Below are 27,229 nucleotides of genomic sequence, written 5' to 3' on the forward strand. Positions count from 1 at the left end.
GGTTGGGTTGGAACTTGGTCTTCCCTAGCCAAGATCATTACTGATTTGTAGAAGGACCTTATGATGTATCGTGGAAAGCAACACCGGGTGGGCATGAGGGTTTCCATTCAGTCAATCACATATGATCAAGCAATACAATACGGGCAAGCGGGTAGTTTTAGGCATGTAGGGAAATCGGCAGTGGTATGCTGCTGACTAACGGGCATGCTATGCATGCGTCCAATTGACTGGCTAGCACTAACATAAGATAATGCAGCACCTTTTTAGCGTCTTGTCATGGCTGGCAGAGTCGGTGGGCGTATCTCATCACCTGCCTGACTCGGCCACAGCAGAGGAGGCCGGGGTCTCGTGCGTGCAAATCATCACAAGGGCCATTTCCTGCCAAAAGCCGATCTTTCACTCCTTAAAAAACGTCGACGAGCATCGCCTGGCTGCCCCGGCCATTACCGTCCCCTTCGTGCCTGTTTTATCGAGCCCTGGAACCTTGTTGCGGCCTACCTATCAGAAGTGGGCGTAGCCTTTGGTCTTACTTCATCGTTTGTCAAGCTCCCAGATAACGAAAGCTCCTGTGGCGCTTTTGCTGGTTCTGGTTGATACCGCCCGCATTGACTTTGGCGTCTTCAAGGCGGTGATTGCAGCCCAGACTACTCGGCCTTTCCCTCCGACTCAGCCTCAAGGCCCTGACGAGATAGAAACCCGACTTCCGACAACTCTTGATCCATCTTCGTCGAGCTACTCGCCGCAACCTAGAGATCTGACCCGATAGTCAGTCAACATGGCCACTCCTGATCGGGGTCGGAGCTCCCCATTCGTACAGCCCATGGCCTCGTCGCCCGGCGGCTCCTTTCGCGGCCGTAACTACGGAACCTCGCTCCCTCGCGCTGACGCGACCGCTCGTTTGGCCTCGCCTGTGCCTTCTGGTGCCTTCGGCGCCGCTTCCCAGAGATCAGGTTCCCCAGCTCCAGGACAAGATGGCGAGGACCCGGAGGATCTGACACCTCTGCCTGGCCCTGCCCAACAGAGCCAGACCGGCCCTGGCGTTTCAGCGCTTGCTGCCGCCTTGTCCAACTCAGTGGGCACATCGCCGCCAAGATTCGGGACGCCTCCGGTACGGTCGGCTTCGCCTGCTGCAACGGGGCAGCAGGTCCAATCCTCGACGACTCCTACCAACTATGGCTCATTCGATGCGAGATCCAGGTACCTACAAGGTGGTGGGACCGGCGCCTACGAAGACCCTGATATCATCAAGCGACACTTGGTCCAGCCCTCCGATGCATCGGATGCGGGCGGCTTCGTGTCCAATGATGACCCCGTAAAGGGCAAACAGCCAGGAGACGGCGCAGAGCCCGATTTCGACGAGGACGAGTTCTCGAGTTTGAGGCTTCAAGGCGGAGATATCACTCGCCCAATTTACAAGTGGACCGAGGAAGCTGAAGGCCGCAATCGCCCCCAGCGTAGCAAGAGTTTCAGTTTAGCCCGTCCAGAACCTGAGACCGAAGTACTTGACATCAACACCATCAAAGTTCCTGGAGGGTTCAGACGTAACTACCTTCGGAGAGCTGCCAGAAGCCCATCGAACAGCCCCGAGGACCCAGAAATCGGCCGTTCATCTAGGAAACAGCCCCAGTTGTTCACCACCAGTTTCCTGGAGTTCCTGACCATCTACGGGCACTTCGCGGGTGAGGAGTTGGAAGAGGATGACGAGGATCTTCTTCCGGGCGAGTACTTTGCTTCCGGCGAAGAAGACGAGTACGAGTCGGACGAAGGAAGCGATGACGACCACGAGCCAATGGAAGATAGCACCTTGCTGACACCCTCGCGGCGCAAGAGGAGACGGAAGTCTCGTGGCGGCAGCGGCAAAAACACGCCAATGAACGCTGCTTTGCTCTTGCTCAAGTCTTTCGTCGGCACCGGTGTCCTTTTCCTGCCTCGGGCCTACTTCAACGGAGGCATGGTGTTCAGCAACGCTGTCCTGCTTGGAGTGGCAATACTCAGCTACTACTGCTTCGTGTTGCTCGTCACTACGCGACTGAAGGTGGAGGGTTCTTTTGGTGATATCGGTGGCATCTTGTACGGAAAGTGGCTGAGGACGTTGATCCTCTTCTCCATTGTCGTTAGTCAGCTGGGATTTGTTGCAGCTTACATCGTCTTCACGTCGGAAAACCTGCAGGCGTTCTTCCTCGCCGTGACCGATTGCCGCGCAAACATCCCCGTCACCCTACTAATCATCGTCCAAATGGTCATCTTCCTCCCTTTCGCACTGCTTCGAGATATTGGCAAGCTGGGCTTCACTGCCTTGATTGCCGATGCTTTCATCGTCATCGGTCTAGCCTACCTGTTCTACTACGATGTTCTCACCCTTAATACCAACGGGCTTGCAGACATCATCCTCTTTAACCAGAAAGACTGGACTTTGTTCATTGGAACCGCCATCTTCACCTTCGAAGGCATTGGTCTCATCATTCCTATTCAAGAGTCGATGAGGCAGCCTGCCAAGTTCCCCAAGGTCATGTTCTATGTGATGATTATCATTACGCTTCTGTTCACCATCATGGGTGCTATTTCATACGCAGCGTACGGGTCCAAGACCGAGACGGTAGTGCTGCTGAACTTGCCGCAGGACAACAAGCTCGTGAACGGCGTTCAGTTCCTATACTCGCTTGCCATCCTACTTTCTACCCCTCTGCAGATCTTCCCTGCCATCAAGATCACCGAGAATGCACTCTTCACCCGCAGTGGCAAGTACAACCCCTTTATCAAGTGGCAAAAGAACGGATTCCGTTTCTTGGTCGTGTTCATGTGTGCCCTCATCGCCTGGGCTGGCGCCGATAACCTCGACAAATTTGTGGCATTGGTTGGAAACTTTGCTTGCATCCCGCTGGTCTACATCTACCCGGTAAGCCGTCGCCATTCTAACCCTCATGATGGATATTATGTACTAACGAGATGAACAGCCCTTGCTCCACTACAGGGGCGTTGCTCGAACCCGATTCGCAAAGATATCAGATGTCTGCCTGTGCATCTTCGGCATCGTCGCCATGACTTATACCACCACACTGACGGTCCTGAGCTGGGCCAGCTCATCCGGCTCGGGGTTGCCCAAGTATTGCGACACTAAGAATTAGACATACTTGTAGCCCCCAGCCCGGCAAGCTACCTACTTACTGTTACTACTCTTTTGTTTGATCACCTTGTATTATTACCATCTTTGCATCGGCAGCGGGAATTGACGGCATTTGGGAGTCGTGAGAGGGAAGAGGGCATTTTACATCACGCATAGATTGCAAGCAGATCGAGAGAAGCCAATGCTGTTCGGGTCGTCTTATTGGCGTTGGATACTCCATACTGCGTATAGCCACATAGTTTGTTTTCCTTGATAGAAGAATCAAATCGGATCTTTTCCTTGAACGGTTACACTTTTCTTTCCCCCCAAGGTATTCGGCCACAGCAAACCTCGTAGTAACAGCCATGACTAATGAGCTTCGGATCGTAGAGACAAGCTGGCCCGCCCTAGAATGCCGGTGAAACACTTTTCGGGTGTCTATTCTTTGTGGGGACAATGGTCATTCTACGTTTCCCTTGTGGTATCTGGCGAGTCTGTTACGAGATATAAGGACATTCAGGGGCCTCGAGGTGCGACAACACTCATAGGAACAAGGGTCAGGATCGGACTGCCCCCTAATTGTACAGAGGCTCATACTCGTAAGCCTTGGAAAGAAAGAGAAGGTCTCTTTAGGTAGGGGTTAGGGCTCTCATTATGGATCTCATGGCAGGTCTTGGTGTGTCGTTTCTTCTTTGTTGTTATAGCCACGAAGCTCTCTCTCCCGCACGATTGCCACCCGACAAAGAGAGGCGAGCACCCTTGTTGGACATCAAACTTTCCCACGGCACCACCCCGATCTCGTGCCTCCCGGCAGGAAGCCGCGGTTCTTTGTCGTCGGGGGGGACTTTGCGGGCATGGGATGGACCCAAACCTCTTTCTCTCCCTCTTCGCTTCAGAGCTACACGCCGCACCCTCAAGTCATCGGTTCAAGTTGGGGAGCAAGGGGAGAGAAAGACTGAACTTGATCATGCCTCTATAGCCCATAGTTGTTGCTTTTTTGGGTTTGACAGCAGAGCAGAGATGAAGGCGTCATGGTTTTTGCCGTTTCCCTAGCTCCTTTCTACTTCTTCTCCTACAATGTGCAACAATAAGGAAAAGTCATCTTTGGTTATCGTCCCTTTCTCCCCTTAGTTCTGGTCCTTCATTATATCACCGTTTATACTGCACCCTTTCACTCTCGGTTCTCTTGGGTCGACCTTCTTACTTGATTATCTCTTAGAATAATATACACCCTTTCTCTTCCTATGAGCTTCTCTGTCTCTCATTCAACGAGGCGAAATTCTAGTTCTTCGAACTCTTCAATTAGAAAATCTTTCATTGCTATTCTTTGACTTCACTCACTAGCGCCTTCTCATGATTATTGCTGTACCGCCTTCGAGAGGCAGATTCACTTCGTCTTATCACATCTTTTTTATATATCATTTCTTCGTCTTATCACGACCAGTGATCAACTAGCGTGAGCTACGTGGACTCCCGCGAACGGCTCATCCCATTGCCCCCTGATGCGTCACGTACGCAAGAACAGCATCAATACGCGCCTCCTCCGGCGTCCGAGCAGTAGCGGCAAGACCAGCAACGGTAGCATGGCCATGATGGGTGGTGGGAGTAATAAGAGGGCCAAGAGTGATGGATTTGATGCACCAGCCGTCGCGATTGACCACCAGCATTACTACAGATACCATCATGCGACAGCCCGAGTGGTATCAGAGCCATCGGCCCATACAGCATCACCCAGCAGTAGCTTGGCAGGCCTCGGATCCCAAGAAACACCGCCCTCGTCCAAGTACAAGATCCCGTTCTCGTTCACCCAGACAGGCCCTCCCACGAAAGCCACCGGCATCCGCCGTCCGGGTCCGAGAAACCAAGCAGCGGCGCCGAGGGTGGCTGACAACCGTCAAAGGCAGACCGAGCATAGCCCAGGAAGCAGTCGGAGGCGACCCAGTGGAACCGACCACCGGGAACAACAGACCGAGCGCAAAAGCCCGGGAGGTACCCGAAGGAGTCCTCGCGAGGCCTCGCCGCCCAACTTCTCTCGCAAGACGGCACCGAGCCCGCAGCAGGGCAGGAGCCGGTCCAACTCCAAGACGAACGATGTATCTGCCACGGTCTGCGAGGTGAAGGGGGAGAATGACCAGAGCTCCCAGGACGGGGTATTCATCTTACAAGCCAAGATATACAAACCCTCTAGCCCCGGCAACGTGGCTACTCTATCGAAAACCTCATCACCATTATTGAGTACCTCCCCATCAACATCATCGGATACCTCCTCATCAGCACATACTGTTTCTGAGTCTGGCCCTCCCACTAGCAACTCCACATTGACCGATCCCAGCAGCACGGGAGAAACCTCCCCGTCCGCCAAACCAAGCCCAGTGCCAGTCGAGGCACACCTTGAATCGCCATACCCGAGAAACGTGAGCAGAGTTAGCACCAGCAACGGCCATACACCGCCTGAAGCTTTGCCCAAAAAGTCGCATGCGTCCTTGCTTGACAAGGAGCTCCCCGCCCTTCCTGCCACCACATACGAGCCCCCCGTCTGCAATAAGGCCGACACCAAGGCGCGGAAAAAGCCCCTGACGGCATACAACCGCGATCCCGCACCAAAGAAGCAAGAACATCAGCGAACCAAACGTCCCGTCAACTCCCCTCTTCCTCCCAAACGCGTCCCATCCCCGGCCCCGAGCGCCGCACCTCCTTTACCCGCCATTCCGAACCATTCCCAGCAAAAAGCCAAAGCCGTTTCCGCTGCTATGACTGTATGTGATGCCAAAACAGTAGAGCCTGAGAACAAGGAAACTTTGTACGCTAGACGACAGAATAAGGGATCAAGCAAAGATTCGACGACTTCGTCATCAACGGCAAGCGTGACCGACAGCGCGGTTCCGGCAAGATCAAGACCGAAGGTTGATAACGGTACAACCCCGATCCGTGACGGGCAAAGAGCAAAAAGCCCACCATATTCAATCAGCACAAACGCGTGGGTAGGCCTACAACCTCTCAACACGCAGCGCGAGAAAAAGACCCCCGTATATAGTCGATCTCCCCAGCCAGATCAGAACCGCCATGGATCTTCATCGCGGCCATTCCCAAACCAAGAAATCACCACTACTACAAATAAGGAGTTCGGCATGTTCTTCACGATCCACCCGGAGAACAACATCATAGAAGAAGTGAGTCCCTCGTCCGTGCAGTCGAGAATAAAACACGCCCTCATGATGGCCGCCAATACCGCGAAAGAGGAGCACAAGAGGGAAGACCATGAGCCAGGGGATACCGAGGCGAACCAGGACGCAGAACTCCAAAAGCTCATGCAGGAAGTCGACACCGTCTTCAAAGGCCTCGCTACCCCCAGAGCAAGGCGAGGCAAGGCAAGCCCAAGCGGCCGCGCGAAAGTTGACGCAGCTCCAATCACTGCCGGAGACGTCGACGCAACCAACCGCTTACTGCCGCTGTCACCGGAAGATATGAGGCGTTCCCGGCGCGTCAACCCCCTACATCTGAGCAAGGAACTCAAGGAACTTCAGGAAACCCCGCGCTCAGAGCCATCCCCACGGAAAAATACGACCAATGAAAGGGTGCAAAAAGGGGGCAGCGCATCGTCGACGACGCCACGCAGGGCCACGCCACGAACGCCGCCGCCCCCGTGCAGTTCGAGCGACCAGAGTGGGATCTCGAGGCCAGGCCAAGGCTCCCCGAGCAAAGGAGGCCGCGAGGAGGGGAAACGGTTTGATGCATTAAAACGCCGCGAAGAGTTCTTGAAATATGAAGGCGGAGTCTTTTGAGGCGCTGGGCGCCCCTCCGCCTTGGAGAATTGGACTTCAGAACGTGAGAAAACTTATTTGTTTAACAGTAATCTTTAAATTAGCAATACCAGAGCAATTGACTCTTGATTGGACTTAACTGTCTTGGCTTCTTTATGTATGCACACGCCAAAAACGCCCGTTCGGAAATATCTCAAATTCCACCCAATTGTGCCAACGCCATGCCATGAATCTTTGCTTTTTCTCAACCAACCGCCCCTGCTGCCTCTTTTCCATCTTTGGGTATCATCTGTCGCAGTGTCTACTCGGCCTCGAGCGCGCTTCCGTCTCTCCTGTAGAAAACGAAAATATTGGGGTTAGAGAACAAGGTTGCGAGAGCCAACGTGGGGATCATTTCTTCCGCAGCAAGGGTGCGATAAATGACGTAGAAAGAGCCGGGCCTACTTACGGGATATACACGTGTCCCTCGTCCTCGATAGCAGAGCGTATTTCGTCGGGCAGCTGGCCGGAGACCTTGGTAGCGTAGACGCCCTGGACGTAGTTGTCGAGGCGCTGCCACTTGGCGACCCAGGACCGGGACGGGTTGGCCAGGGTGATGAGACCCTCGAAGACCTGGCTCGTGCAGCTCTCGATGGCTTCGGTGTCGTTCTTGAGGTGCAGGAAGTCTTCGCAATTGGGGCAGCCTTCGTGTCGGAAACGCTGTTGTTGGCGGATTCTCGCGATCAGTCTTTGAAAAAGTCCCAATGTTCCCCCCAAAAAGCAACCTAGTCGCCAGGGGCAGGAAGGGAAGGGGCGAAACGTACGCTGGTGGTCATGACGATGGAGCACACCATGCAGGCGCGCAGGTAACGGTGCTGGCCCGGCGGCACGAAGTTGTTAGCCATGTTGCCGGATGTGGTTTTCCCAGCGTATCCAACAGCCTTCGGGTTCGGTAATTGTACGTTTGCTCGTTCTGGTCGGGCAGCGCGAGGGTTGTCAGATGGGGGAGAAAGAGCTTGGGCGGGATCCTATAAAGTGGCAGGAATGTTGACTATCGCGTTTGGCAGCTTGCGGCTGGTTGCGGCGCCTTACTTAAGGTTATCGATAAGCCTGGTCGCCGAGGAATCCCAGTACTTGAGCTAGGTAGCGCACTAAAGCAGGTACGTACCTACTTGTAGGTACCTACCTGAGCCCACGTTTTTCCAAGCGCTGCAGGGCACTCTCGTCAATCAAATGTGCATGAGATAAGTCAGGAACGCTAACACGCTACGAACCCAAGTACGACTGACTTCTGGGGCATTTCAGCTGCCTGAGAAAAGATACCTCCATTCCGTCTATATCTGCAGACCAACATAACATGGCGGAACCAGGCGACACATCCGTGCTGGCTACAGCCAAGGCCAAGTCGCAAAAGTCACATGAGCTGGCAAGCTGTGTCATAAAGGAGCCGCTTTTCTCATACGCCCATCTGCAAGTCCTTAATGGCAACCCGCTTCAGGAGCCCATAGAGCTCGACGCTCTCCAAGTGCGCTCGTATTGCATGAAGGCGCTCCAGCAGTTTCTCGGCATCGCAGGCACGGCAATTTCTATCGACATACTCAAAGTGGACGGAGCCAACTGTTGGCTGAGGGTCCCGCGAGACAGCTTGGGTGCTTTTTCGGCGGCCATCACCGCCTGGCGTGGAGATTACGAAGACGGCATACACACCACATTCCAAATCAAGGGCTGTTCCGACTGGTTGGGCAGTCTCGTGGGTCAGGTCGGGCAAGACACGCTCTGGAGCAAATGAAACAATGCATCATGGCTTAACCCGGCTTCTAGCTCAGGACAATGGAGAAATTCTTGCGAACCTGGAAACCTAAGAGCTCCCTGGACCAGATACCTATCTGGTATTATGGGGTATGTACATGCAACCATTTTGCACCCTGACACCATTATTCCCCCTAAACGCCAATGCTGTGACACGGAATAGCTCTCCACTGTCATATATGCAGAAATGCTAGGCTCAACATCCCAACAATCATATCGATCTTTCTGCCGCGTATATCCGTCTACATCATCGACGTAATTGAGCTGTTTGCATAGGCCTGGATAAGTCATATTAGCTAACCAATCACAGAAAAGTCCAGATGCTGAACCTACCATGGGTTTGATATTGGGGTGCGGCACGGCGTCAAACTGGTTGAAATTCAACTTATAGTCTGGGCCGACGTTGATGTATGCGCCGCGGTTCTCTGTTTGATCACAGTACTTGGGTGCGGAGAAGACTGACGCAGGAGTTAGTTTGACGGGCTCAATAACGTAGAGGTGTACGAAAAGGAAACTCACCTGTGATGCACTTTCCATTGTGCTCCTCCTCGTATCCGTCCATGCGCACTTCGTGGCTTCGAATAATGGCCTCCAAGCCATTCTTGTCGCAGAACCGCTTGGTCACATCCGGCCCAAACTGCATGCCAACACCTCGCTTGCTGGGGCCTCGGCCAGGCGATGTCTGAGGATCGGTCCACAGCATCTCCATCATCAACCCAGCTTGGCCGGGTTGTCTCTGCGCGTGTCTGTCCAGCTTCCGAATGTCGTCCAGTGTGATGTTGTCATCTGAGAAGAGGCCGCCATGGAGCACAAGATATTTGTCGCCTACCAGAGTCGCCAGGGGCAATGCGGAGAAACTCTCGGAGAACAACTTGAATACTCTGCAGAATTATTAGCATACTGTATGATACAGGGCTTATTTGGGGTTCATACCGCTCGTTATACTTGGCCTTGCATTCGCCTTCGAAGCCGTACACCCTGTTCATGTCATCCGTCTCGTGGTTACCTCGGTTGAGGTACAGACCATGGGGCCGAAGCCACTTGTAGGCGTAGAGTAACAGGGCGATTTCGGTCGACCACGAACCGCGATCAACAAAGTCGCCGTTGAAGAGGTACCAATGTTTCTCTGTTGGCTTGCCATTGAGCCTGAATAACTCCATCAAGTCGTAATATTGACCTGTTCCTCCGGGTTAGCGCATGTACAATCCGAGCCCATCTGGTTGGCTGGGTGACTTACCATGAGTATCACCGCAGACGGTAAGCTGGACATCGTCGGGGATCTTCATTTCCACCATAGTAGCTTCGTCGTAGCAGATCTTCTTGACGGCGATGACGATCTGGTAGACGAACTTCTTGTGTATCTTCTTGCCGTTCTTGAATCGCTCGATCATGTCGTCGATGAACTCCTGTGTCATCACGCCGCCTTCCAACTTGACACCGTCGTAGTCCGGCTCGATGGCTATGGAGTCCACGTCCAGGCCTTCGGCGGCGGAGGGCTCATCGCCAACTTCGATGGCGGCGAAGAAGTTTAGCTGGCGCACAATCTTTTGGCAGTCGGCGAGTTTGAGTTTGGCGTCCTTGTTGTTCGGGTCGAGTCGAACACATTCCTTGAAGTCCTGGAGGGCATCTTTGGGTTTGAGGATGGCGGCGTAGGCAACAGCGCGACGGAAATAAGCCTGGGAGGTTACACGTTAATGGCAGTGGTTGCGAGGGGGCACAAACGCAGCATACCTTGACCAGTTTGGGGTTGAGTTCAATGGCCTTGGTAGCATCTGCAATGGCATAGCCATATGCCTCGGACTTAATGTTGGCCTGGGGTAGATATGTTTGTTAGTCACGCGAGCAGTACTCGTGGGTGTGGTGATAATCCAAGGCGGGGCAAGTATTGCGATATATCCATACCTGGGCTCTGTTGGTGTAGAAAGTCGGCTCTTTGCTGTTCAGCTCTATAGCCTTGGAGTAGAGATCAATAGCCTTGGGCCAGTCGTGGGCGGAAAAGGCTTTGTTGCCATCGTTCTTGAACGCGACAGCCTTGTCCAGAGCGGAAGCCATGTCAATGGTGGGGGGAAAGCCTGTGCCTGCGAACAGGACGGAAATCTCAAGTGCAAGGTGATGAGTTGTCGGCGGGTCTAAGAGAACAAGACGAATAAATGTTGACCACAAATAGGGAACCAAGACCTGTGAGAGGAAACAATGAGGCCAAAAGCAAAGTTGGCGCCGGATTGTTTGGGTTTGCAGGCGGGTGAGCGACTTGAGAAATGATTCACTGCAGCAAACAGAGGAATATTATCGAAGCGGGACGACGTCGAAAGCGGCGAACGCCACGCCAAATAGGTGGACAGGCATCTGGGATCTCAGAGGCGATAAACCCCAAGCGGAGCTTATCTGATTCGAATCCATGCCGCTAGGTCTGGCTCGAGTGCAGCCCAGAGACAGAGTCTAGCCTGTCAGGGCTGTATTTGGTCATGGTCTCGACCTTTTCTGCCCTTTCGGCGTTAAATCAATACCGATTGTTTCTGCCCGCACAACCGTTCTGTAAGTCCCTGATCCACAGCGGGGTTGCCTGGCCTGTCCAAAAGTAAGTTGGGCAGACCAGCCAGCAGATTGATAGATTTATTGATTGATTTTATCTTCAATCGCACCACCAACGGTTGATGCAGTGTCTTCGTCCCCTTCCGCTTCCCTCATTTTGATGCGCCGTTCTAGACTGCGTGGATTTCTCGATTTACTTGGTTGACGAACATGTCTGAAGAGTTGAAAGACGAGGTTGAGGCCATCAACTCGATATATGGCGAAGGGTGTCTAGTGCAGTCAAGCGAGGATTCCCACGTGTATATCTTGACGCCCCCTGAGGAGTCCGCCTCGTTGCGCATCGAGTTCCCCCCAGGATACCCTCAGGAACCTCCTGTTGTCGTTGGTACTAACAGTACCGGCCATCATGGGAAGCGCGGAGATGCCGCTAGAGAACTGGAAATGTTCAGGGAGGTAGTAGGTTCCGTCTACGAGCCCGGCATGGTTTGTCTTTTCGATGCCATCGAGGAGCTCAAGAGAAGACTGGAAGAGCACGCGGAACTGGAGCAGCTTCAGCAAGAGGAAGAAGCAGCGGCGGCAACACCTGAGGTGGTGGACGAGCCGTCTCAGCCTCAGGCGCAGGACCCCATGGCCATCGCAATGAGCATCAAGGAGCCTCCCTGGGTCATCTCTGATCCTTTCGTGGAGCTCAAGTCGGTTTTCGTAGCCCGCTGTGCTAATGTGTCTTCTACAGCAGAGGCCGAGGGGTTCCTGCAGCACTTGCTCGCGACTGATAAGAAGGTTCGCCTGGCCCACCACAACATCACCGCTTGGCGCATCAAAGGACCCAACAATACGTCGTTCCAGGACTGCAACGACGATGGTGAGACCGCGGCTGGGGGGCGTCTTCTACACCTGATGCAGCTTATGGATATCTGGGACTGTATGGTGATCGTGACCAGATGGTACGGCGGGCACAAGCTCGGCCCGCGACGATTTGCCCTGATCAACCAAGCCGCCAGAGATGGTTTCGTCAAAGCCGGATTCGTCCCTGAACCTTCTACCGGGAAGAAGAAAGGATCTGGCAAGTAAACGAGTTGTCCGAAACAGTATTCTCGTTGAAAACATTGCACTGTGAGAGTCTACGTAAAGTAGTAGTACTTATTACTTGCGGCTGTTTACCCCACACCAAGCTACTCCAAACATCCTGGTCGAGGATCAACAGCTGCCTCGGCTTCTACACGCTACTCGTCCAGGTCCCCCCTACTTGGACCCATCCCTTGCAGCATTGCATTTATAAAGCGTGCATCTCGAAATGCGTCGATCGCAAAAGACAACTACTCTAGTTTCGTGTTTGTCATATCTGGAGTCTCCCCTTAGTGATAAGATTGACCCAACATGGTCGGCCCACCGCCGTTGAAAGGGCTCAAAGTCCTAGAGTTTGCTGGTCTCGCTCCAGGTAAATTAAGAAACCATCCTGGCCACAGTTGATTGTTGCTCATAAAGCGTAGGTCCCTTTGCCGGCCTGCTTCTCTCGGACGCCGGTGCCAATGTCTTGCGCATTGACCGGGCAATCCCAGGCAAGACGCACACCGCCGGGACCGAGACGCCTCTTCCCACCGGGGACCTGCTCACTCGGCACAAGTCTTCCATTGCGGTCGATTTGAAGTCGCCGGCTGGCGTTGCACTTATCAAGGAGCTGTCGAAAACGGCCGACATCATCATCGACCCCTTCAGGCCCGGTGTGCTCGAGAAGCTGGGTCTTGGGCCTGATGTCCTGTGCACCCTCAACCCGCGCCTCGTGTACGGCCGCATGGCAGGCTTCCGCAGAGACGGCAAGTATGCAACGATGGCCGGACACGACATCAACTACCTGGCGGTGTCGGGCGTTCTGTCCATGCTCGGGCGGCGCGGGGAGAAACCCCATCCGCCCTGGAACATCCTGGCCGATTTCGCAGGCGGCGGCGCCACCCTGTTCCAAGGCATCCTGCTCGCCATCGTCTCGAGAGAGAAGACGGGAAAGGGCCAGGTGGTCGAGGCCAACATGGTCGACGGCGCCAGCTACCTCGCTACGTTCCCGCGCCAAGCCCTCAAGACCCCCATGGGCTCCGAGCCGCGCGGCCAAAACGTCCTCGACGGCGGCTGCCCCTACTACGACACATACGAGACCAAAGACGGGAAGTACGTGGCCGTCGGGGCGCTCGAGCCGCAGTTTTACGCTGTCTTGATCCGTGGGCTCGGCCTCGGCGACGAATGGAACCGGACGCGCCTCGATCGGGATACCTGGCCGGAAATGACGCGGCAGTTCGAGGCCGCCTTCCGGGCCAAGACGCGCGCGGAGTGGGAAGAAGTCTTCGACGGCACCGACGCGTGCGTGACCCCCGTGCTCGAGTACCCCGAGCTCGAGAACGGGCAGGGTCGCGAGGGCGACCAGCGGCCCAGCGTCACGCTGCGCGACACCCCGCTCTTGGCGGCTCACCAGATGGCGACGGACCCTGTCGTGCAGGGGCAGGGCGAAGGGTGGCCGGGAAGCGGATACGAGGGCCAGCCCCTACTCCCAGGTCAGGGCGGCGAGGAGGCTTTGCGGTCCTGGTTTGGCCTCGACAAGGGGACGGATTTCGGGGTGCAGAATGGGGGTCTGGTATCGAAGCTGAAGTCCAAGTTGTAGGTAGCAGTCTATTGGGTTCCGATGCAACACCGAACGCTATAACTTTGTGTCCTACGGATAGACTTCTACCCAAGCAAGACACAGTAATATACGACTGCTTCACAAAACACCATTTGTCAGCCCCTTAAGATAGCGCAAGGGAGATGCAAATTGCAACATTTACGAGGTCAGCTGGATGGGAGTCTACACATATTGGAACCGCAAATAGGCACTATCTTTATTCCCACGACATCACATGCATAGGACAGCTTAATTGCAGGAGACAAGTGCATTCATCTAGTCGTGTAAGTAATCATGATGAAGAAGGTACACAATGCGTATAACATTATATCATTAAACCGTCTGCCCAGGATTCGTCGTCAAGTTTGTGGTATCAAGAACAGAATGATACTGCATTCCGCCCCCCTGCCTTTCACCCTCCAGTCTCGACTCTAGACCCACACCACCCGCTCTTCTTTCTCCCCCCAGACCTCCGTTTCCCTCCTTTCTTTTACTGAACTTGCGATACTATTTCGCTGGCCTTGGAAAGCGAATCGACCATCTTCTGGCACTCTTGACGCCGGCGAACCGTGTAGTCGGACTCCTTAAGCAGGTCATCAAACGTCTCCTTGCGGTACATGTTCTCGAGCAGCTCCTTTTGCATGTCGTCCTTGGTGAGCCTAGACGGGTTGGTCAGTAAACCTGTAATCTTCCTTCTGCAGTCGCGGGACTTTTTCAACTTACTGGACGAGCTGGAGCATGATGGCCTTGGGAACCATATCAATCATAGTTCTCCTGACGATGTTGTAGTATGATGAGATAAGCAGCTTGATAACCTCGACCTCGATGTTTTCGCGCTCAGAAAGAGTACCAGAAGCCTTCAACATAGCAGGCGGGGCCTCCATAGCGGCCGCCTTCTTCTTGTTTTTGGCGGCAAAGAAACTACCAAAGAATCCGCCGTTTCCATCACCCCCGTCGAGTTGAGGGCTGGCGGCACGAGCCGGTGTAGACGCCGACGCAGGCAGCGGCTTCCCGGTCTTGGGGTCGACTTGCACAGGCTTTGCCGAGTAGCGTTCGTTTACAATGGCCATGGCTCTGTGTCCGTTCAGGAAATCAGGGTGGCCAGTGTTGATGTAGCAGGCTTCCATGGCCACCAAGTCCTTGACGAGCTTGTTGGTAGGCTCCATAGCCTTCTTGAAGAAGCCGATAACAACAGAGTGGAAAGTCTCCTTGAGTTGAGGGTACCGCCGATAGACAGCCTTGGAGAGCAGCTGAGTGAGGATGCGGACCAATTCGTCGTAGACTAGCGAGACACACTTCAAACTGGGTTCCTCCAGGCGCCTGATCTGCTGCTTCACGATAACCTCGAACGCCGTTGTGCCCACAAACAGGGCCGGAGAAGGACCGGAAGAGTTGTGCAGCATAGTACGGATCTCGTTATCCTTCACCACGTCGAACGGGTCAACTGCCTTGACGCCGTTGGAGTAGAGCTCGTGGAAGACGAAGCTGATTCTGGCACCACCAGACAGCTCAGCGCTTGAGAGCTCCCCGTTGTTGCCATCCAGCACACCTTGCCACTCCTTTGCGAACTCGGTGATGATGTTCAGCACAATGTTAGAGCTGTTGCCGAGCAGCGAGGGTCCAAGGCTCTCCAGCTCCGCCGAGTACTTCTGTAGAGAGCTAGCGATTCTAGCCTTGATATCGGGTAACGTCTGCTTGATGTGCATCATCAGGATCAGGTTGAGCTTGCGAGCAAGATACGGGGTACCGCAGTAAGAACTCTTGTTGCGATACGCCTTATGATTCTCAAAGAAGTTCTTCTCCGACTCAAGCGAAATCTGGATGGGCTTCTTGTTATCGATATCTCTCTGTCCACGGTTGACGACCGGAACGTAGCCCAGTCGAAGGGGGATGATGCGACCCGCCAGGATGTCGACAACGTCTGTCCCCTCGTCCATCAGATCGACCTTGGTCAAAACACCAATGGTCCTCTGGCCTTCGGGATCGACCTCTCGCGCCAGCTTCAGACCATCCGAGTTGGCCAGATCCTGGTTGGCAGCCGTGACGGCAAGGATGATGGCGTTGGATTTGGAGATGTACTTCAGCACCATGTCCTTGATCTGTCTCTCGATATCCCGCGGCTGGTCTCCGACGGGCACCTTGGTCAAACCAGGCAAATCGACCAAAGTCAGAGTCAAGACGTTGGGGGAGTAGACCCTCAGGTTGATGGGAGCGGGCGAGATACCGGCGTTGCGACCGACCTTGGCCTCCGTCTCTCGGCTAATCTCGTCTCGGATCTTGTTGAAATCGTAGAACTTCTGGCCGGGAATGTGCAGGAACTCGCCCCATTCGTCCGTATTCGCCGCCTTGTCGGTGGATTTCTCGACATCCTCGTTGGTGCCGTTTGTTTGTTCAGAAGTGGCGGGTCGGTTGATGAGTTGCAGCACCAGCGGCCGTCGCGTGACGATGCCGGAGCCACGGGGTAAAAAGTCCCTTCCGACAATGTTTTCCAGCACAGAACTCTTACCGCTAGACTGACTTCCGACGACAGCTATTTGGGGGAGATCGATGGGGTTGTTGACACCGACGGTGGAAAAAACATCCTGAAGCTTGTTCACGAGCCTGCGAGAGAGAGCATTGTGTTAGTCGCGCTTCGAGTGCAGAGGCTGCAGTCCTTGTTGCTGAGCTGGCGATGTTCTCAGGAGCCGTCAGGGGAGGGCGCAAGGGCTCTTGGGGGGAAACTGTCGCATGGGGGAGAGAGGGCTACGTACTTGATAAGGGCGGGATCCGAGATGCCACCGGGTGTGCTCATGGTGTCGGCCATAGTGACAACCTGTTGTATTGTCTGATGAAGGCCAAATGTATCTCGGTTTCGAGTCGGCGCCAGATGCGTTGGTTGTATTCGCAGTCGAGGGGTTCAGGCACAAGCACAAGCTTAGGTAAAGTCGGAGTGGGTTTTTGGGAGGCCTGCTTGGGTATGCGTATGGTTATGCAGGTAGTTGGTAGGTGGCCCGAGTCTCGATGCCGCTAGATTCCAATTATAAGTAGCAGTAGCAGGTAGCTGCAGTGGCAGGTCTGCCCCGGTGCCCGGTGCAAAAAATGTAGGCAACAGCTGCGCAGATTGCTCTTCGGGGGTGAGATCTGACTCAAGCACCGAACGATGCGAAAAAGTCTTTTTGGTATTTGATGTTTTTGTTTGGTTGATCAGGAGCGTTGATGCGTGTGGCCAGCCTACGTTGGAACTTGTACTCACTCGCATAGGGGATTAGATTGGCGGCGTCGATACCTGATTTGATGGGGTCCCAGCAGCTGTCACTCCAAGAAGTACGTATGTACATCGAATTGATAGCAGCAAGCAGCGCTGCACGCTGCACGCTGCTGCACTGCACTGTAGCATGTTCGTACCCTCTCTACTGCCCTCTCCCCTTATTAGACTCTATCCCTGATGCTCGATACTGCCCGATACCCCATACCCCTTCGGATTACGTACGTGGTATCCCTGTTACATCCCATACAGAACCGCACCTCACTAGATCCGAACGGGCCTAGCCTGCTTCGCCAGCTGTTTCAATCCACATATTCCATGCCCGAGCATGACAGAGTGCGCGTGCAAGTGTAGCTGGGCTGGTTGGCTCAACAGCGCTCAATGGCAGCGCCTCAATCACCCAGTCCAAGTATTTACTTATTGTAGGTGCCTAATGCCATCGCCGCCGTCACCGTCATCGCCGTCGTCACCTCTTCGAACCAGATGACGTCCACAATCAACAAATACAGACGTATACTGCTCATGTGAATCGGGTTACATCAATCCTAGTCAGAATGGTAGATAACAAGTCGAGTTTTAGAGGATGAGCTGAGTCTCTACATATGTGTGAATTATGTACCACGAGCGCAAATATGTCTGCACCCACTAAGAAGGGGAAGAAGAGAAAAACCATCGAAATCCCAAGGGGCGCTGGTTGGTTTGATGAAATCCTCTCTATTATCAAGTACAAGAAAACCGCACGCTCTATGTTGAATTGCTGTTCTTCAGCGTTTCCCCTGCGGCGGCGGCCATATTCCCCATGCGCCGAGGCCGGCATGTGCAGTAGAAAACACCAATTCCAAACAGTGTCAAATCAGTTGACTATAGAGCTCAATGTCAGAAGGTGACTGCTCTTGATCGCCAGTATTTATACCAGCAGTAGAGACCCCGTCAAAATCAGCCTGTTTCGCCGTCTGATGCCTCATGCAAATGGTATCTCAATAATTCTGCGTATTCTCCAGAAGAGTAAGGAGGCTCTGCTGGAGTTGGCCGTTATGTACGGCTGTGCTATTCCTCGCCCATTGGTTGTTCTCCATGCCACCCATTGGATTCAGTACTGCTCGACTCCTGACTCTGGTGCAGTGCCTCCAGATGTATCCGTTGCCCTTCAGCATTCGACCAACTATGGAACGGGGTTAGCTTTTAAGGAGAACTACAATTAGCCCGAGGGGACGAGGGATACGCACATCTTCACCTTGCCGTCATCGCCACACGAGGCAAAAAGACACGGGTCGGTTGGGCTCCAGGACACCGAATTGCAACGGGGATGGTGCCCGCTCAGCTTTTCCACAATCTGCGCACTAGCTTTGTGCCAGATGTTGATAGAGCCATCTACAAGAATCATATGTCAGCATGAACAGGGGCCGTATTCCCACCACGATAGTTCATAAACGTACCTTCGCTGCCACTAAGCACAAAGCTCTCGTTGGCTCCTCCAAGCGCACTCCTAATCATATACTCGCCGCCTGTGTGGCCTGAGTAGTACTGCACTGGCTCGCGGCTGACGAGGTCAAACAACTGGGCTTGGTCTTTCTGGAGGTTCACGAGTAGATGTCGCGAGTCTTTGCTAATGCTGATCGAAGTCAATCGGCAGTGCAGTTCGATCTCGTACTCCCATAGCCTCGTCAGGAAGTTGTAGACGTGGATGTGGTTGCGGTCATCCATGGCAACTAACCAACGACCATCAGGTGAAAGAGACAGATCCTCAACCCGGTGGTTGTTAGCCCAGTCAAATATGTTTTTGCCGTCAAGATCCCACTGGCAAAGACTGCGGGACTTATCCAAAGACCCTGTCAGGAACGAGCGGTTATCAGGGGCCCATACGCAACTGCTGACGGGTTCTTCGAATGTGCTTATATCGAGTAATATGTCGCCGCTCTATGGGCAATGGTTAGCGGAAGGTCACGGGCAACGCCGCAGCAACTTGTACTCACTTTGAGATCCCAAACCCGCGCATGTTTGTCCTGACAGCACGTAACAATCTTCGAATCATCCCAGCTGAAGGCAACGTTACCCACCCCAGCGCGATGTACCCTATCCCCAAGAGTGTGAAGTATCTTAAACGAGGGCACAGCCCATATTATCACACTCTTTTCGCTGCCGCAACTGGCCAACTTTGTCCCGTCGTGAGAAAACACCACCTGCCAAACTTCACCTTGGTGGTCATCGATATCGATGATACACTCCGTGGGAAACCTCCGCCTATCGCAGAGATGGTCGGAATAGAGGGAGGGCGATTCCGCATTCGAATGGTACATGCACATGTTGATCTGGTTGTGTTTGACCTGGTGCAGTAACACCGCCAGGCGATGTTCTGGAAGCATCACCGAGGGCGATATGCATCCTGCGAAGCGAGTTAGTAACCGACAAGACGAAATCTATAGGGCAGCCTTACTGGAGAGCTCCGACAAGAGTATTTCCCGAGACCGACCATATGCGCCATCCCACTCCGCCTTCAGCTTGATGTCGTCAGGAGAGTCGCACATCACCAGACTAGAGAGGAAATGCAGCTTTCCCTGATCTTGATTTAACGGTGTCAACTCGGTACGCAGAACCATCAACGCCTGGCTCGTCTTTTGCTGCTCCAGTAACTCCAAGAACTTTTGCTGCCGTATCCAGAAGCGCATCATGTTTCGATCTGCACCCTGTGCTAGCACCAGTCCGTTGCCATCCTGCGATGCCCGCTCGGCCAGTGCCGTGGCGCCCAACAGGAGATCTTCGGCGGCGCCCCAAGCACCATCGAGGACGGCGGTGCGAAAGGACGCAACTGTCGGGCTTTCCAGCTCAAACCCGCTATCTCTGCCCACGCTTTCGGCTGCGGTCTGGTATCCCATATCGGACAGTGCCTGTATGAGTATCCGCGTGACTTCCTCACGGTCATGGCCGAAGAACGTTTCTGGCATCCTGGATTTCGAGGCGCCATTCGTCGCCAGAGCCGCCTTCTGTGTTCCATTGGCGCTCGTCGCCGCCCGCTCATGCGACTTCCCGTTGGTATGCGCGGTTGTGCCATTCGACACCGACGTTCCGTCGCTGCCGGCTAGCATGGTGTCGTCGTCTGGCCTTCGGCGTTTGGACTTGTGTTGGTGTGTGGAAGGGCCTGCTTCCGTATTCTCGGTATCCAAATCCTGGGTATCAGACAGATCGTCTGAGGCTCGTCGCCTCCGTCCCAGGACTTGTCCTCGCCCCTGCTGCTCGGTCGCTATCGGAGCTAGCTGGATGGTTCGGTGGAGTGTGGGCGGCAGGTGTGGTATATCGGTTGAATTCCCTTGGGGTGGGTTGGTGAGGTCTGGGGCTGAGAGGACAGTGTTGGTAGGATGCTGGGGAGGATGCGGAGTGGATGGGCCGTCGGAGGTGAATGGGGTGATAGTGGGAGGTGGAGGCTGTTGGTCGGCCACTTCGACTGGCTACGGGAAAGTAGATTCCCGCAGCGAGGAAGAGAAGGTTTAAACAGGTCCGGTGGATTAGACGGTTTGGACGCTGGTAGTGTTCGTCGGATCAGATCAGGACAGGATCTGGCAAGGATACAAGGTTCGGTCGGGAAAGCTCGCTTGCCACTCGCCGGGGCTTCGAGGGGTCGAGGCGGGGGGTATTGGGACTTGCGAGGGCGTAGAGGATTGATGGATGCGAGCGGGTTTGTGCGGCGGTGATGGGCTTCTGAGAGACTTGAGGAATCGATAGTTGGTAGCTTCTAGGTTACCAGATGACCGCACTTCGACAATAGCTGACCTCATGTCAAGTGGACCGTGAACCTAAACGATCTGGAGCCCCAGGGCCGACCCAAGGGGGGGCGCGTAATAATAAGTCTGATGGCGTAGTACCTTCAGCTAGAGTGCTTAATACTCAGCGTGGGGAATTGGACAGGACGCAGAGTTTCTCCGGTGCAGGCCGAAAAGAAGAGAGGGCAATACGATGTTGTTCTCTCTCGAAAGACTGCTCCCATCGCTACATCTTTCGGTCTAGTTGCAGGTCGAAAGAAGTGGCCATTGCATGCGGGAGTGGAATAAACGGGATAGAGAGCTGTCGTGTTGCGCCGAGGTGCTGCAGCAGAGAAGCATTCATTCACGTACCTAGTTCGCCTTACGTAGGAGCTAATAAGGTCATGTTACATGCTGGGAAGACGGGGCGGGTTCGCACGTACATGTAGGTAGCGAGCTGCTCTTGCATGCAGGCAATCACGTATACGTATACCGCATGCAGCGAGTATATGCCAACCGTTATCACCAAGAAGAGAAGACAATACCACGTCTGCAAGCTCTTTTGTTCTCTTTCAACGTCTATACAAAATCGGGAGGCGGTTGAGATGTTGGGCTGCTCAAATGCTCACTGCACTGACTGACCCCCGAGCAGAACCGAGTACACCGGGGAAAGAGGGTACGGTGTGGGCACAAGTCCAGACCCAGATCTTCAGTTGGTTTGATTGGGTCATTCAGCTCCTAACGCTTGCAGCAACGCTGGCATGCCGGCCCTATCTGCGCTGGCTCGGCCAATCAGACTCCAGCATGTCTGTGTAATAGATGGACAACGAAGTATGTATGTAAGTGTGTGTTGACGGACTCGAGCATTCAATGCATGTTGCAGAAACAGTTGCGCTGTGACCTGGCTCGCTCCTTTATGTAAGTATGGACTAACTGCAGCATGCATTCCTGCCCATATGGTAGAGCTTCCTGCTCAAAGTATTGGCAGCAGGCAGCGCTAAGCCCCTGTGCGTATAAGGGCGTATTACTCCGTAGGGATTCCCGTTATCCCACCCACTCGCACCCGCAAGTAATAAATCAGCAGCGTCAGCAGCGTGTGACCAGCCTTCTTTCCCTACATAAATACCAGGTCTATGCATAGGGATCACAAACAGAGAGCTTGCTTGAAAGAGAGAGTAAAAGGCCATTCGCAGCTCTAAGCAACGGGTGAGAGGGCTAGTGGGCTGTAAATAAGTATGAAAGCTAACATTGCTGAAAGAAAGATATGCACTGATGACAGATGTAGTACAAATAAACGTTCAGTGCACGTGCCCCACCGTACTTTCCTCTACCAAACGCTAGGTAAGTATGTACCTATATACATGTACCTGGGTCTGCCCAGCAACGCCTGTTGGGGATACGGCCACGATGATAGTACCGACAAATCGCCATGTCCCGGCTCACATTTCACAAAGGCACGTTGTTGGGTCACGAAGTAACAGTAACGCTTCCGAAGATTAGCGTCATCGAGGGGTTGGGTGGTGGGATCCCGCACAGTTGATAAGGGACCACAAGAATTGCAGCTAGCCAACCGACTCGGGCCCCGAGACCCCTACCAAAGCAACCTGTCAGTCCAAGACTGGCTCCCTCCATGAAACTCGCCATGTTCAATGTCTCACATTGCGTGTCCAAATTATATCCAACTTGCGATGGGGAAACGGTTCCAAGTCCCGTTGCTTGGGCGTTCAGCCACGTTGAAGCTTGGCGTCAACGTTGCTTCATAAAAAAATGAGCAGGCAAGTAAGTGTCTCCAAGACAAACTGACTTAGCGGACAAAATAGCTATGCACCACACCATCAATACTGGTGTTCATGGCTCCGGCTCCGGCTGTCTCGGTCTGCTTTCGGGACCCACAAGGAGGAGTACCGGCGGAGGGTTCAAGACTACCTATACCTCTTCTGAATTTACATACGATAACAAGCATTGGCATGTTCGCTCACCTCTCGAACCAACGTTCCGTTAGTCAAGCAACATGGGGAACCGTTTCTGCCTGCCTGTAAAGAGAAACCCTCGTGGTTTTAGTGTTAGCAAGTCACAGAGTTTCGCTCTAGGGTACTCCCTTCTAAGCGTTCGTTCGGAACTCTGCACTTCGGGAAATGCAACACAATAACACAATATCTCCCATATGAATAGGCAACCCAGGTAAGAAAACGGAGGCCCAAATTCATCCAGGTCTCGATTAATTCCATCTTAGGCGTCATTTCTAAGTATCCCTTGGCCAAGTAGCAGCCTTACTTCGTAAGCGGTCATGTTCTGGTTGATCGCTTTCACCTAACCCTGCACCGCATTCCGTGTCAACAACTACACCCCTGAGCGTAGCGATTTTCTTTTGCGCTCTTGCCAGAATCCTGTGTCTCATGCCCAGGCCCTCTCCGCCAATCTCAGCCAAGCTACTAAGGAACTCTTCGTACATTGCCAAAGCCTTTTCTTTCTGCCCTTGCCTCTCGAAACACTCTGCCAGGAGCCACATATTCGAAAGCCGGTCGGGATGGTCCTGGCCCTCATCTACAATGAGGCTGTACCGCGACTTATCAATGAGCATGTAGAAGATGCTCTCCGCCTTCGCAAATCTCCCAAGCTTTGTCAAAACCGTCGCGTAGATTGTCCTGGCTAACAGGACGGCAATGTGGTCTTTTCCAACATTGCGCTCCGCGACCAGAAGGCCTTCTCTTATCATCTCCACCGCTTCCAGATGTTGGCCTATTTCCGACTTTAACCGTGCCAGATACAAAATTGCCAGAAGGGTGTAAGGGTGCTCCTCCCCGAGCTGCTTCTTTCGCTCTTCGTAGACGAACACCATTCTTTTGTGGCTCTGAGCAAGCTGCTCTTCCTTGATAGCATCCGTGTTTTCTTCCCCTCCTTGTTGTACGTAGCTGTTGGCCAGATCCTCCAGACTTGTGAGAGTTTCTAGGTGTGTCTCTCCCAAAATTTCCTTCATGCCATCGTATGATTTCTGGTGAAGCATGGTTGCCCGCTCAAAGTCCATGTAACGGTAATATAACCGGCCCAAGTTCCGCATTGATTTGAGCGTTTTTTCGTGCTTCTCGCCGTAAAAGTTTCTCATTCTTTCCAGCGTTGTTGCCTGAATAGACGTAGCTTCCGCCCATCTTCCTTTCATATACAACGCGGAAGCAAGTAGATCCCCCACGTCCAAAGACAATGGGTGGTCTTCGCCCCAAGTGCCAATGCAATGTTGGTATGCCTGGCGCTGCTGCTGTGTGGCCTTATCGAATGCAGACATCTCCCACAGCGTTTTGGTGAGGAAGAGCGACACCCATATAGCAAGAGGATGATCTGGTCCAAGTCTGGAAGAAACATAGTCTAGCACTTTCTGTTGTAGCTGCTGTGCTTCGCTATAATTTCCCGTTTCCGCATACACACGGCTGAAACGAACGTCCTGTTCTGCTTCACGTCTTCCATAGAGTTTCTTCAGCATTCGTTCAGGCTTGGCTTTCGCGACGTTCTCTTCGAATCTCCGATCAAATGTCGCTTGGCATTGACGAACGTGGTTGATATGAGGCAGAAGTTCTCGTCTCCCACGATTCTCGCCTTCGTTGTCTCCGTGTGGAGGTCGACGGATGCTACACGCCAGAGTTGTCATAGATATTTGACACCACAAAGCCTGGTGTGCAGTTGACATTTCGGGACGATCCCTAATCCATTTATGAACAAGCCGATGCATACTGTAGCGGCCAGTTCCCCTGTCATGCCTTGTGATTAAGGATCTCTCAATCAAAACGCTTAAGGCATGACGGAGCCGTACTTCGACCTCGTCTTCCAGGTCACCGAGACCAAGGCCGTCATGGTTTCTCAAGATATTGGGCAGCGGCAAAGGCGTAGCAAGCTTCATATTAACGAACGCCCTTAGCTCACGCAGAAACATAATCCAAGGTTTCCGTGGTGGCTTGGCTAATTGCTTCTGCAGTTGCCTGTCCTTCTCGTCATCTTCTTTTTGCTGTAACTCTTCTCTCAACGGGTTGATAGCCGCACTTAGCAGCACATCAAATCGAATGTTCTGGAAATGAAAGAAAGAGAAGATATGAAGTAGCTCGACTGCGTCTCGGTACCTCTCTTTGGGCGATGACTCTAACGATTCATACAGAATCTCGTAGGTCGAGAAGACGTGCATGCTGTTATCGTCTTCATCTCGCTTCCTGCGTGAGGACACACTCCCTTTCCTCCCGTGTAGGGTCCGCCGAATACGTTGTATTTGACGATCATAAAACTTCAGATACTCCGGCCATTCGCAAATGCCATTCAAGATGGCCTTTGCAGCCTGGATGAGGGCGAGTGGCAGAAATCCAAGGGCGTCACATATTGTGTTGGCCGAGTCTACCACCAGCTTCGGCCATGGCCTGGGCTCTCCTGCAGCTTTGATGATCAACGCTTCAGCGTCATTGGGTTCCATGGGCAGTAGCTCAAGATACCTTTCCCCTGCGTTTCCGTATGTGACATGAGCCGGGTTCCGTGTAGTAACGAGCACACATCCCTTCGGTCCCGGTGGTAGGAGTTCTTCAATATTGATCTCTTCGTCATCCACATTGTCGATGATCAAAAGCCAGGGAAGTGCGCGTGTCGTAAGCCAATTCTTTGCCGCCTTCTCGTTTGGTTCGACGCCACCCAAGGTCGCAATTTCCGCGTAGCTGCTCGTGGCGTTTTTCCGTGAACTGCCGTCCACGAAGAACACGCCCCAAAACCTATCTCGGCAACCGTGTGCAAATTTGAATGCCAGCTCCGTCTTCCCGGTTCCGCTCAGGCCGAATATGACAAAAATCTGCTGACGATGATGCGTTGGTTCGCTGAAAGCAGCTTCTAATTTACTCAACTGGACCTCTCTGCCCGTGAAGTAAGTCTTCACCGCTCTAACAATCACAAAGTGCTTGTTCGGCGTAGGGGGGATATGTAGTGTTACCGCTTTAGCGGCTGCTATGGCGCCTTTGGCCTACAACTAGTGTTAGTTAAGAGTGTCATGTATAATCGGGTTATGGGGTCCCGTTACGATTTTGGGTTCGGAATAGCAGTTGAGGTTGATTTCCTGCTCTGCCAACCCAATCTGATAATGAAGTCGTGTTGATATTGAGGAACGTGTCTCGCGAGACATGGAATTGTCATCAATGTCATTTTGCCGGCTTAGCAGGTCTGTTGCGGTGAATAAAGCCCTAAGGACTTTTGCCTGCAGCTTAAGGGCATGCGAAGTCTCATCATACCACGATTGGGATTTGAGACGACTTTCGGGCGTGGCATACCCGGCTTCACTTCTCATGTAAGCAATATATTCAATACCGGACTGGAGTGTATGGCTGAACAGAGCACACTCGTTTATCATGGCTGATGTGCTGTCAAGCACTGGCCCCAAATGGAACGCTCCATTTTGCGACTGAAGGCTCAAATACCCTGAAGGATTGCGCCGTTCAGCCGTGGCTAGTTGGTCAAAGGAACGAACTATGTCGATAATGTCACCAATTTGTTCTGAGAGATCAGTCAACTCAGGCTCAACTTCGGGAATGCTAAGCTGTCCAAGGGCGCCCGAAACGGCTTCGAGCTCTCTCCACAGGCCCCCAGTTGCAGTATGACTGACGAATCTCTCCATCGGGTTGTGAGTATCTGGATGGGGTCATGGGCCGCGGTGGTAAAAATGCTGACAACATCGCCTTTTAAAAAGTAGATGGTGAGTGTTGCAGAGCAAAGATAGGTGTGGCAGCAATTGCTCCAAGCAAGACCTTCGGCGTTTTCGTCGCCTATCGGTCGATGGCCAGCGACCTGAGTTGGAAATGAACGAACTCATAGGTACAGTCTAATCACTGTGACAATACGCCGTACATGGTGGCGAAACACGGCGTGCAGGTAACAAGGGGCTAACCGCATTGTCGCTGTATTAGATCACGGGAACAGGCAGAGCAAACGGATATCATTGGTTAGGACCAAAGGCTGTCACCCGCATCTTGACGCTGTTTGCCAGGGTATAGGCTGGCTGAGGTTACATGCTGACATGCACATAGATGAAAACGAAAACAGCAAGAGCTGAGTGTTTCGAGTGCTCACATTCCGCTCTTACCTCTCAGAGCGCGGGGGAATCATCCTCGCCAGCCTCGCTTTTATTGACTGAAGATTATACCTTGATTCGGCAACTTGCATGATGGTTGTGTTTCATTGGGCATCGTCGAGGCGGATTGGTTATGTAGAGCCCAACTGCCAAAATTCTCTTGACCCCTTTCCATCTTGCATTTTTCCGTCTTGTGTTTTCCTTCTTGGTGCACTTTAGATTTTGCTGCCTTGTTACTGCCCCCAGGATTGAATATGGCAGTGAACCGGGATGTCGGGACCAACTGGTCGAATAGCGTGCGAGCTCTCGCGAGCTTCCTCGGCGGCGTACGAATGACT

The 27,229-nt window shown here is 53.2% G+C and overlaps 10 protein-coding genes across 10 annotated transcripts; 5 read left to right on the forward strand and 5 right to left on the reverse strand.

The window, feature by feature from the left end:
• Positions 1-775: 775 nt before the first annotated feature.
• Positions 776-3,125, forward strand: PG985_000693 (vacuolar amino acid transporter 3; the record flags this gene model as incomplete). Its single annotated transcript, XM_066820462.1, has 2 exons — positions 776-2,896; positions 2,955-3,125. 2 exons carry the CDS (start codon positions 776-778, stop codon positions 3,123-3,125), a joined length of 2,292 nt encoding a protein of 763 aa, XP_066691341.1.
• A 1,480-nt stretch (positions 3,126-4,605) lies between these two features.
• On the forward strand, positions 4,606-6,885 carry PG985_000694 (uncharacterized protein; the record flags this gene model as incomplete). Its single annotated transcript, XM_066820463.1, has 1 exon — positions 4,606-6,885. The coding sequence occupies one exon, from the start codon at positions 4,606-4,608 to the stop codon at positions 6,883-6,885; it is 2,280 nt and encodes a 759-aa protein (XP_066691342.1).
• A 280-nt stretch (positions 6,886-7,165) lies between these two features.
• Positions 7,166-7,748, reverse strand: PG985_000695 (transcription elongation factor SPT4; the record flags this gene model as incomplete). Its single annotated transcript, XM_066820464.1, has 3 exons — positions 7,166-7,196; positions 7,313-7,563; positions 7,668-7,748. The coding sequence occupies 3 exons, from the start codon at positions 7,746-7,748 to the stop codon at positions 7,166-7,168; spliced, it is 363 nt and encodes a 120-aa protein (XP_066691343.1).
• A 452-nt stretch (positions 7,749-8,200) lies between these two features.
• Positions 8,201-8,632, forward strand: PG985_000696 (uncharacterized protein; the record flags this gene model as incomplete). Its single annotated transcript, XM_066820465.1, has 1 exon — positions 8,201-8,632. One exon carries the CDS (start codon positions 8,201-8,203, stop codon positions 8,630-8,632), a length of 432 nt encoding a protein of 143 aa, XP_066691344.1.
• Positions 8,633-8,894: 262 nt separating this feature from the next.
• Positions 8,895-10,704, reverse strand: PG985_000697 (serine/threonine protein phosphatase PPT1; the record flags this gene model as incomplete). The annotated part of the gene is made up of 7 exons (XM_066820466.1): positions 8,895-8,930; positions 8,986-9,110; positions 9,172-9,533; positions 9,586-9,829; positions 9,890-10,328; positions 10,384-10,464; positions 10,555-10,704. 7 exons carry the CDS (start codon positions 10,702-10,704, stop codon positions 8,895-8,897), a joined length of 1,437 nt encoding a protein of 478 aa, XP_066691345.1.
• Positions 10,705-11,394: 690 nt separating this feature from the next.
• Positions 11,395-12,255, forward strand: PG985_000698 (uncharacterized protein; the record flags this gene model as incomplete). Its single annotated transcript, XM_066820467.1, has 1 exon — positions 11,395-12,255. One exon carries the CDS (start codon positions 11,395-11,397, stop codon positions 12,253-12,255), a length of 861 nt encoding a protein of 286 aa, XP_066691346.1.
• A 306-nt stretch (positions 12,256-12,561) lies between these two features.
• On the forward strand, positions 12,562-13,831 carry PG985_000699 (Isopenicillin N epimerase component 2; the record flags this gene model as incomplete). Its single annotated transcript, XM_066820468.1, has 2 exons — positions 12,562-12,622; positions 12,675-13,831. The coding sequence occupies 2 exons, from the start codon at positions 12,562-12,564 to the stop codon at positions 13,829-13,831; spliced, it is 1,218 nt and encodes a 405-aa protein (XP_066691347.1).
• Positions 13,832-14,321: 490 nt separating this feature from the next.
• PG985_000700 (uncharacterized protein) lies at positions 14,322-16,634 on the reverse strand (the record flags this gene model as incomplete). The annotated part of the gene is made up of 3 exons (XM_066820469.1): positions 14,322-14,490; positions 14,555-16,432; positions 16,582-16,634. 3 exons carry the CDS (start codon positions 16,632-16,634, stop codon positions 14,322-14,324), a joined length of 2,100 nt encoding a protein of 699 aa, XP_066691348.1.
• A 1,488-nt stretch (positions 16,635-18,122) lies between these two features.
• Positions 18,123-20,845, reverse strand: PG985_000701 (uncharacterized protein; the record flags this gene model as incomplete). The annotated part of the gene is made up of 6 exons (XM_066820470.1): positions 18,123-18,237; positions 18,302-18,446; positions 18,512-18,992; positions 19,049-19,458; positions 19,510-20,514; positions 20,812-20,845. 6 exons carry the CDS (start codon positions 20,843-20,845, stop codon positions 18,123-18,125), a joined length of 2,190 nt encoding a protein of 729 aa, XP_066691349.1.
• A 2,206-nt stretch (positions 20,846-23,051) lies between these two features.
• On the reverse strand, positions 23,052-26,438 carry PG985_000702 (uncharacterized protein; the record flags this gene model as incomplete). Its single annotated transcript, XM_066820471.1, has 2 exons — positions 23,052-25,790; positions 25,848-26,438. The coding sequence occupies 2 exons, from the start codon at positions 26,436-26,438 to the stop codon at positions 23,052-23,054; spliced, it is 3,330 nt and encodes a 1,109-aa protein (XP_066691350.1).
• Between the last annotated feature and the right edge of the window lie 791 nt (positions 26,439-27,229).

This window comes from Apiospora marii (assembly GCF_038362585.1).
Source record: "Apiospora marii strain CBS 49790 chromosome Unknown utg000001l_segment0_segment0, whole genome shotgun sequence".
In the NCBI taxonomy this organism is placed as follows: domain Eukaryota; kingdom Fungi; phylum Ascomycota; class Sordariomycetes; order Amphisphaeriales; family Apiosporaceae; genus Apiospora; species Apiospora marii.